The sequence below is a fragment of the Paroedura picta genome, chromosome 7, assembly GCF_049243985.1.
Source record: "Paroedura picta isolate Pp20150507F chromosome 7, Ppicta_v3.0, whole genome shotgun sequence".
Classification (NCBI taxonomy): domain Eukaryota; kingdom Metazoa; phylum Chordata; class Lepidosauria; order Squamata; family Gekkonidae; genus Paroedura; species Paroedura picta.
The window spans coordinates 91,209,007-91,220,018 of record NC_135375.1 but is presented as its reverse complement, the minus strand read 5'-3'; the positions used below and the strand labels follow the sequence as shown (position 1 = coordinate 91,220,018).

General features: G+C 41.6%; 1 protein-coding gene across 2 annotated transcripts in view; it reads left to right on the top strand.

Moving 5' to 3' along the window:
• Nucleotides 1–429: 429 nt before the first annotated feature.
• Nucleotides 430–11,012, top strand: part of RAD23B (RAD23 nucleotide excision repair protein B) — a 33,271-nt gene continuing 22,688 nt past the window's right edge. Inside the window, exon 1 of one of the 2 annotated variants that reach the window (XM_077345368.1) lies at nucleotides 430–805. In XM_077345368.1, the coding sequence (XP_077201483.1) occupies nucleotides 740–805 (66 nt within the window). In that variant the 5' untranslated portion in view covers nucleotides 430–739. The remainder of the gene's footprint in view (nucleotides 806–11,012) is intronic. The other variant, XM_077345370.1, reaches the window with a different exon arrangement.

Here is an 11,012-nt window from a genome sequence, read left to right as displayed (position 1 = left end):
ACAAACACAGCGACAGGCTACAAAGTGACGTCAGTTTCCCCCTCCAAAAGTTGCATTCATTGTGGAGGTGAGGATTCACTAGGAATTCTTCCTCTTCTCCCCCACAGAAAGGATAGCATTAAGGTCTTTGCAAACGGAAATAACAGCAACGGTGGCCAGTATTTCCGCATTAACCACTCGTTCTTTCTCTGCTCATTTGCTTTGGTTCCCCCCTCTCGGCCCACCACAGCCACCTCTTTTCCCGCCTTTCAATCGGTCCTCCTCCTTTACCAAACTCACCTTTCCGACCCCCCCCCCATTCCCCCCCAACAGAACCACACATGCGCAGTGTATTCCGTTTTTAAAAAAACCCTTTCCCGCCTGCGCACTTCACCCTCTTGTCATGTTTTCCGGCTTTTACAGAAGGGGCGGGGAGGGCTGCGGGTCACGAGTCAGCGCGCTCGTCATCATGGCGGCCGCGAGCGCCAGCTTGCCAGCCATCCAGCGCGAGGATCCTGTGTAACGTCCCCTGCGCGCGCCGGGGAGAACGTTCGCCCCGGCTTAGCCCCGCCCCTTCCGCGCGACTCCTCCCTTCTCCCCCCCCCCGCTCTCTTTCTCCCACCACAGCTAGTAGTAGAGGCGACCTAGGCCGGAGTAGCGAGCGGAGGAGGAGGACCCAGGGGGAGCCGCCTTCCATCGCCCTCCCGGAGGCAGCCTGCGGGGTAGGCCTTGCCCGGGCCTCAGCTGAGCCGCCGCCGCCATGCAGATCACGCTGAAGACGCTGCAGCAGCAGACCTTCAAGATAGACATCGACCCCGAGGAGACGGTGCGGCCTGGGGAAGCGGAGGAGGAGGAGATGGTGTGGGGCCTACCGAAGCCTGGGTTTGGGGCTACCGTGAGGCCTTTCCCTGCGGAGGAAGTGGCGGCCTCCTTGGGGAAAGGAAAAGGCCGCGAAGAGGAAGGAGGAGGACGGGGGAGGCTGGGGCTGTGGAGCGCTGGCTGCAGCTTCCTTCCTTCCTTCCTTCCTTGGCGCCAGCTTGCTCCGGAGGGGGAGTGTGGCGTTTCGACACGCACTGCTCAATAGGGAGTGACTTCGGTAGCGTTTCTCTCCCCCCCCTCCCCCCGGTTGTCTCCCTCAACGTCCAGGAGGGCCTGGGAGAGGGAGAGGGAGAGGGGGCGGCTCGCGCGCTGCCCTCGCCTGGGCTTTGCCATGACTGTGCATTATTTCGCCTGGCGGGGGGAGAGGAGAGGAGGGGGCGAGCCAGCGCGCTCTCCCTGCCCGTGGAAGCCGCGTCGAGGGAAAGGAGGGCAGAGGGGAGGTGGGTGTTTCGGGCTTCGCTCCGTCTGGCTCCCCCAGCCTTTCTAAAGTGGGGGAAAGGGCTTGCGAAATGGCGCTTTGCTTTTTTCGTGGAGTCAGTCGCAGGAGGACAGGTATCCGTGGGTAAATTCGTGGAGGGGGGCTTGTGGTAGGCCGTATTCGCACGGTTTTCTCAATTAACTGGTTATGCGCTTTGGGAAGACAGGATGTTAGGAATGGAAGAGAAGTGCAGTTGATAGTCGAAGACTCAATTTGTAGGTGTTGAAGCAGTATACTCTCATTAGGTTTCCCCCCCTCCCTGGTTATGTTTTTTTTAAATAGAAGAGTGATGGAAAAGCAGGGATGTAGTCTAAATGTGAGTTAAATTGAGTTTGGTAGTATTATGGAGGACATTTTTTTAGGTGGAAATAAGAAGAGTATTGTTTGTTCAGATTTGGAAGTATTTTTGCAGAGGTTACAAACCCCCAAATGATGTGACACCCCATTTTTTTGCTGCTGTTGTACCAGAAGTTTTTGAAGGCTCATTAGGTTGTTTGTTTATTCAACTTCTCTGTGTTTCAGAGATCCCATAATCTCTGTGCTTGTTTTTCTTTCTTAATTTTGTGAAAGGACACTTGAATCCAGAGCTTGAAGGAGACCGGGTTATATGAACAAATAATTTGGCAAATACCTTGGTTTAGTAAACTCCTCCCCTGAAGTGGTTGGTTTTTATTTCGGTAGTATATTTTGCATCAGTTCTTCTGAATACCTTATCTTGATATCCAGCTACAGATAAAATAAACTTAGTGCATAATATCCAGTAGGACAGCTGTATGAATGACTTAAAAGCATAACTGTTGGTTAGATATCCCCTTCAATTGCACTGTAGAGGAGTAACTAGCTGTCATCAAGGGTGGTTTTTCAAAACTTCTGAAAAATGTGTAACTTAACAGATACCATTTATTTTGCACTTGCCAAGTGGTGGTACATTATGTGGTGGATTCCTGTAACTTCACATTAGGCACATTTACAGGCAGTTAGCTCTGGAACTAGCAGTGGTTCTTTCCTTGGTTTGCAAGTCAGTGGCAAACAATAAGATCTCAAAACACTTTAATATCTCTGCTTAGGAGTTAGATGGCAGCTGCCTGTGTGTTTGTGGAATGTGGAAGACATAGCATTGACTTGACCTTAGCATAAATTCAGTGAGTAGTCTTGGGCAAGCCACTGTGTCTGTCTCAACCACAATCCTACATGTGTAATACAAGGATGATGATGGTTTACCATGTAGTGCTGTTGTAAGGATTACTGAAGTAATGTTTGGGTAGTGCTTTAGAAGTCAGTTAATATTTATAGTGCCGTGGCATTTAGGGGGTTCTATTCATACGTTCAGTGAAGGATTAATACAGATTTAAATAATGTTACCTGTTTTGTACTCCATAAATTATATATGTGTACGGTATGGTATGTGTTTGGTGCTAAGGGATGGTGAAACAAAGTATTGATTTTTAGCTAGTCTTTCTCCCCCCCCCCCTTTACCTAGGCACATAGTTCAGAGTCTCAGTTGCAGGCCACATGACCTCTTGAACTATAGAGTTTCTCTAAACAGAGGAAGAGAAGGCAGTTGTGAAATACAGTTTCTCTTTATATACATGCAGCAATGCAAGGTTCAGTTATTTCTTGTGAAATTTTTTTCTGTGATATAAAACCTACATTTATCTGGAAATTAGTTAATAAGTTCTAAATACTTGCAAAGTTTTCATAATACAATATATGGAACACTATGGCCCATGGGCTTGACCTTTCAGATGTTTTTGTCCTTGTTTCCTTTATATAGCTACTGTTAAGTCCTGTGTTTCTTAATAAACATGTAATGCCATACTGTGGTTTGGAGCTATGTGAGCAAGTCTGAAATGATCATCAGGTTTATTCGCACTCCCCATCCCATGCAGTAATTACTTTGTTTTCCTAATTTGTAGAATGGCATAGCTTGTCATTACTGAATTGGTAAATTGAATTGCATATGAAAACTATGATCAGACTTTGATTTGCTATTCTGTCTTGCAGGGCAAGTGCAAACTGCAGTTTGGGAGAAAGGGTGGGAGAGACAAGAAATAGCAGTCTACAGGATTGAAAGAGAGTTTGCAAGTCCAAGGCTCATGCTTCTTGTGCCAGAGTGTTGATTACCATTGACTTGGCTCAGATGCCAAGTACTTGATAGTCATTAGGAGATTAAAATAGACTTCAGTGCATTTGTATTAAATTCAGATTTCATTTTAATGTTGGTTATCTTTAAGAGACATCTAAGGGCTGCATGTTAAAATAAATTATTGTTTTCTTTCCTTAAAATATTTTTGGCCACCCCAGTTAGATGCTCAAAGCTTATTTTTTGAATTTTGTGTGAAATATTAAGTTTATGTTTTAATTTCTTTAAAAATGCTAGAATTAATAGCATGAGTTGTGAACTTGAAACAAGGCATTCTGTGGGTGACTAATCTGTGCTTTGCCTATGGGTCTCATTCCCAGAGAATATGTGTGTGGAGTCTTCAAGCATTAATGGCTGGCAGACAGTTTACCAAACGTACCCTTAGTGGTGCAGTACTCAGCACCTCTATTGCAAGTCACAAGTAAGAGGCTTTGCATCTGGCTATTTTGGGGGTGGGATTTAGATACTTTGACTTGTGACCACTCCCAGCACATTCTTACAGTAACCCTCTGGCAAAACAAGATGCAGCATCTTGAGAAGAAGGAGCTAGTGCCATGATTTTTAGTTTCAAAGCCAGAGAGCATGTGGGTTGCTGCATATGTGATATTGTTGCAGTTTGGTGTAGTGGTTAGGAGTGCTGGACTTCTAATCTGGCATGCTGGGTTCAATTCTGCATTCCCCCACATGCAGCCAGCTGGGTGACCTTGGGCTCTGTAAACCCAGTCATTTAAACCCAGGTGACTAAGCCACTTTGAGCCTCCTTCGGGTAGAGAAAAGCAGCATATAAGAACCAACTCTTCTTCTTCATTGTGGCTTCGTAGATTGGGTCAATTTAACCAATATTGTTTCTGTTTTAAGTTATCTCTATTTCATCTCCAATTATGAATGTAGGTGCTTGGATTGTATTTCTCCAGCCTGTGCTGATTTAAATCTTATCTTCAAGGAGAAACACAGGGTTAATACCATCAATTTCATAGCCCCCTGTGTCACTTTAGAGCTACATCCTTGGTTCAGATCTCTTGTCCATCATTGGTTCACTAAGTTAACATGGGTAACTTCTGACTCCACAACCTATCAGTAAGAAACTTAATAATGACTTGTGTTACATGCTTCTTGTGAAGATTATGAGATAAAGTATTCATGGAGCACTTTGAACATTCAAAGGTGATAAATATTGTGAATATTTAAGACTGGGAAGCCCAGAGTTCATATCAGTCTTCAGTCATGAATTTCATTGGGCAATCTTGTGCAAGTAATTCAGCTTAATCTATTGTATAGTTTTGTTAGGATTAAGAGTTGAAGATGCCAGGGTGCCCTTTGCTTCCTGGACAGTAGAGAAGATACTCAGTTCTTAAGACTTTCAATTATTGTATCAGCTTTAGTGTGAGTAGATACTACCAACATTCATTTGTTGGTGTTTTGGCTATTTTTTGTTTGTTGTATTTTTCAAACTTACATTCTCTGTTAAATTCTGTAGTGAAGAGTGCCTTGTTGGAGAATTAGGCATGAAGTATGTGCAGTTTGTTTAGTTATTTATTAGATTTTTAGGCCACTCCTCTGTGACAACAATCTTGGGGTAGCTAACATCATATTAAAACCTATGCATTAAAATATTCAAACCATTTACAGTTAAAATAAAATCCATAATTAAAGAATCCTCCACTGCTACCTCAGAGGAACCTGGGGTTTAGAATTAATTTATTTCTCCCAGTTTAGATGGAGGGGGTAAGGGGAGGCACTTGTATGTCATTGAGTGCTGGCATTGGCCTCAACAGTACGCTTGGCCATTTTACAGGCTCTGTGGAACTTTGATAGCGCCAATAAGCCTGGATCTTTGCTGGCAGCTCATTCTACCTGGCTTGTTGAGACCAGGTGCACTTCTTTAGAGCAGGGGACCACCAGCAAGTTGGAGTTTACTGAGCAAAGTGGTCATTGAGGGACGTTCTTGGAGATGCGCTCCCTCATTTCTTGATAGTTTTCAGTCTGAATGAATAAGTAGTAGCCAGTAAATTCATTTGTTCTTTTCTATGGATGTTTCCTATTTCTTCCTATTTGAGGTAGACACAAGTTGGGTCCCCCTTCAAGGATTGCTGCTTTGCCGTGGCAAGGGGGCTTGCATAGCTCAGTGAAGCGATGAGCTATGCCGTGCAGGGCCACCCAAGACGGACAGATCATAGCAGAGAGCTCTAACAAAAGGTGATCCACTGGAGAAGGAAATGGCAAACCACTCCAGTATCTTTGCCATGAAAACCCAATGGATAAGTTCAAAAGGCAAAACAATATGACGCCGGAAGATGAGCCCCTCAGGTCGGACGGTGTCCAATATGCTACTGGGGATGAGCAGACGGCTAGTACGAGTAGCGCCAGAATGAATGAAGCGACTGGGCCAAAGCCGAAAAGACGCTCAGTTGTGGAAGTAACTGGTGGCGAAAAGGCAGTCCGATGCTGTAAAGTTTTTTATTCAATAGGAACCTGGAACGTCAGATCCAGGCAAGCTGGACGTGGTTAAACAAGAGATTACAAGACTGAACATCGACATTTTAGGAATCAGTGAACTAAAATGGACAGGAATGGGTGAATTTAATTCAGATGACAATCAGGTATACAACTGTGGACAAATCTCGCAGAAGAAATGGAGTAGCCTTCATAATAAGAGTGTAGGAAAAGCAGTCTTGGGATACAATCCCCAAAATGACAGAATGATCTCAGTTCGAATCCAAGGCAAACCATTCAACATCACAGTAATCCAGGTCTATGCCCCAACCACTGCTGCTGAAGAGGATGAAGTTGACCAGTTCTATGAAGCCCCATAACACCTTCTAGAAGCAATGCCAAAAAATGATGTGCTTATCATCATTGGGGATTGGAATGCTAAAGTAGGAAGCCAAAGATAACCGGGATAACAGGCAAGTTTGGCCTTGGAGTACAAAATGAAGCAGGGCACAGGTTGGTAGAATTTTGTCAAGAGAATACAATGGTCATAACAAACACTCTTTTCCAACAATCCAAGAGACAACTCTACACATGGACGTCACCAGACGGTCAACACAGAAATCAGATTGACTATGTGCTCTGCAGCCAAAGATGGAGAAGTTCTATACAGTCAGTAAAAACAAAACCAGGAGCTGATTGTGGTTCAGATCATCAGCTTCTTGTTGCAAAATTTAGGCTTAAATTGAAGAAAGTAGGGAAAAGCACTAGGCCACTCAGGTATGAACTAAATCATATCCCCGACGAATATAGATTTAAGGAATTAGATCTGATAGACAGAGTGCCTGAAGAACTATGGACGGAGGTTCACAACATTGTACAAGAGGTAGCAACTAAAACCATCCCAAAGAAAACGAAATGCAAGAAATCAAAATGGCTGTCTGAGGAAGCTTTACAAATAGCCAAGGAGAGAACGAAATTGAAAGGCAGGGAGAAAGAGAAAGATACACCCAGTTGAATTTAGAATTCCAGAGAAAAGCTAGAAGAGATAAGAATGCCTTCTTAAATGAACAGTGCAAACAAATAGAAGAAAACAATAGAATGGGGAGGACCAGAGATCTTTTCAAGAAAATTGGAGATATGAAGAGAACGTTTCACGCAAAGACGGGTCTGATAAGAGACCAAAAATGGTAGGGACCTCACAGAAGCAGAAGAGATTAAAAAGGTGACAAAATTATACAGAAGAACTATACAAGAGCGAGCTTAACATCCCTGATAACCACATTGGGGTAGTTACTGACCTGGAGCCAGACATCCTGGAATGTGAAGTCAAATGGGCCTTAGGAGGTCTGAGCAACAATAAAGCTAGTGGTGGTGACAGCATTCCAGGTGAACTATTCAAAATCTTAAAAGACGATGCAGTAAAAGTGCTACACTCAATATGCCAGCAAATTTGGAAAACTCAACAATGGCCACAGGATTGGAAACGGTCAGTTTACATTCCAATCCCAAAAAAGGGCAATGCCAAAGAATGTTCAAACTACCACACTATTGCATTCATTTCTCATGCTAGCAAAGTTATGCTCAAAATTTTACAAGCTAGGCTCCAGCAATATGTGGACCGAGAACTTCTAGAAGTACAGGCAGGATTTCGAAGAGGCAGAGGAACTAGAGATCAAATTGCCAACATACGCTGGATCATGGAGAAAGCTAGGGAGTTCCAGAAGAGCATCTACTTCTGCTTCATTGACTATGCTAAAGCCTTTGATTGTGTGGAGCAACAAATTGTGGCAAGTTCTTAAAGAGATGGAAATACCGGAGCATCTTATTTGTCTCTTGAGAAACCTATATGCAGGTCAAGAAGCAACAGTGAGAATTGAACATGGTCAGTTCTGCTCTGTCAGAACAGCTTTATCAATCCTGTGGCGAGCCCAAGGTCACCCAACTGTGGTTGCATGTGGTGGAGGGCAGAATCAGACCCAACTAGCCAGATTAGTAGTCCACACTCCTAACCACTACACCAAGCTGGCCTTTTAGGTGCTACTTGATTTCTTTCTTATTTGTTGTTGCAGATGCCTATACATTTGAAATTAGTATTAGTATACATTTGAAATTAGATTAAAAGCATCTGGCCTGTTGCCCCAGTATTAAGGAACTAGCTCTACATTTATAGTCTGCATACCTTCTATTGTCTTTATATCTAGGGCATGCTTTGACACATTTTCTTTTTTATTTGAAGCAAGGCTTGTGCTTCAGTCTTCAGGTTTTGTATTTTAATAACATTTTCTAGCTCTTGTTTCCACATTTTATCTTAAACTTGTCATCAGTTTCTTATAATTTTCTTAAAACTGACAAAAGTGTTGTAATTATGGAATCGTCTTCACAACATGACACTCACCTGTAACCCTTGTTTTCTACTTCCTCCAAAATTCCTTATACTGTCAGTGTTGCTTTAGAAAGCTTAATTGATTATTGAATGGAGTATAGAAAAAAATGATACATTATCTTAAATTATTAATCTCTTACTATTATTAACCTCTCGCTATTGAACATGTAAAAGTAGCATGCAAAATGATAAAAACTTTGTGCACATATATTTTTGTTAGACAACATGCTCTGTTGGAAATGGTAAATAAGTTTTGTATTTCTGAGGATCCACTGAAAGGCACTACACAATAAGGTCATTGTTGGAAATTTTTCTGATAATGGGCACAACTAAAATTGCTTTGCAAAATAGTTCAGGAAAAATTTGTTTATTTGCAAATTTCTAGACTGCCCTTCTCGGCACTACTGTATTGGGGCAGTATACAACATTGTTAAAATACAGTAACAATTAAGATTATTAAAACAGTTAAAATGAGTTAAATTCTTGGTTCTTTAATCAAGGCTGTATGTGTTCTGATATTTTTTAGGTTAATTTAATGATGAGCAAGTCCTTTGGGCTGTAAGAGGAATATAACACCTATAATTGAAAGTATTTGTCCTCAAAGCTTTGGAGTTATTGATCAAGTGTTGTAACTGGCTTTTCAAGTTGCTACAGTAGCTTGGGATTTGGTACCAGCCCTCCATCTGGTTAGAAGATTGCTCTCTTTTTATTGGAATCTGTGGCTGTCATTTAGCCTCTGTAATCAATATCTGAGTACTGCATTGTTTATTAGTCCTTGAGAGCACATTGCACTGGTGTTTTTCTTCTCTTCTAGACACAATTGCAATATTGTGTTTACTGATCAAAATGTTAATGCTGTTTTGTTATGGTCTCTCGGACAGGCTACAAAAAACCCCTTTGTCATCACGTTCGTATGCCAAATTCTGACAGTGCAGTATTTTCCAAATCTGCTTCACAACTTTGGAATTCTGTTCGACCAAACTGCTATTGTTAAAAGCTTAAGGAACTTGGATTAGTTTTTGGCACTTAAAGGGTGTAAGGTTAAACCATATGTTGCCTCTTAGATATTTTTTATCATTTGCATATTGTGTGTTGTGCAGGGGCTTGGACTACATGACCCTGGAGGTGCCTTCCAACTCTATGATTCTATATCTTAGGATCAACTGAGGAGTGTGGTATATTTTTCTCTCCATCTCAGTGTTCTGATATTGAGTATGAAAGGCAATATGTAATGTCACAACACATCCAAAATTTGGAGAAACTTGATTCATTAATTCAAGCTTTCTAAATATGACAAATCGAGAATGCCTTCTTGCTTCTAAGCATACCTTTCCTGTTTGGTGGGAAGAATACCTTTTAGGGACTTGAGCCTTTAGCAGTTGAAGTTTATTTTCTTTTAGGTGACAGGCTTAAGCTACTTATACCTTTCTTATTCATGCAAATATTTTTTTCCTTTTCAAGGCAGTTTGTAGTAAAGCTGAAGCAAGGACCCTGTTTTCTAGCATTGTGCATGGTGCAGTGCTGCTATATTGCTGTCAGTGCAAACCCTGATTTTTCTTGAGGAATAATGTAGAGTGATTTTGTGGAGAAGAGTTATTTCCCTGTCAGAATGAAACCCACACATTTCCTTGGTATAAAGATGATTTTTCTCTTTCTTCAACCTCTTTTGTTTTTAATTTATGGTAATTTTGTTTCTGAATTTTCCTTGATGCCTTTTAGTACTAGTATTTGGATTTTTGAAGAAAATTTTACTAAAAAAATTATTATAAAAATATAAAATCTTATTTTACCAAATGTTTCGATCTTTGAGAATGGATTAATTCATTTTATTTAACACATTTCTATGCTAACTTTTCAAGTAAGTTCCCCAAGATGGCAAACATCAAGCTTTAAAATATTTCCGCATTCAAAACATTTCAGTTAATATATATGAGATAATATAAATATCTAAACACATACCAGGGAATACTGTACATTTCAAACCAAACTCTGAGCAAGAACAATTCATCCTCCTTGTGGAATAGATGGGCCTCACAATAAGGATTATTTATTTATTGTATTTATATACTGCTCTCCCCTGAGGCTCAGGGATGCAGTAGAACATTGACTGGCTGGGTGAGTGCTGATAAAATGGCCATTATTTGACAGTAAAAGAACATGTGTAGTAGAAGAGCTCAAGCTTCTGCAGCTTAAGGATACATACAGATAACAAAATGCCCTTTATGGATCATTGTTTCTTTTTGTGAGTCTGACCAAAATTAAATCCTATTTCAGTGGTTCTCAACCTTCCTAATGCTGCGACCCTTTAATACAGTTCCTTATGTTGTGGTGACCCCCAACTAATTTCACAGAAATTAAACCAAAATTGACCAATGACATGAAGATCCATTGTTCATGATTGTATATAAAATGTTGCTTTTCCGGGGGCGCTGCTGAAGTGGCGGGTGGCCAAGTGCAGGTGCTTGCAGGAAGAGCGGCAACAGTGGTTGCTCCTCCCCCCTGTCAAACTGCTTTGCCCTACCGCGACCCCTGTGAAAGAGTCGTTCAACCCCCAAAGGGGTCCGGACCCCCAGGTTGAGAACTACTGCTCTAGTTAAAATCTCATTGAGCCATGTAAGGAATTCATTTCGCATCTGTGATTTGATGATAGTTCATTATCGCTTTCCTAGACTACTTAGATTAGTATATTTTATATTGTAAATACATTTCCGTAATAT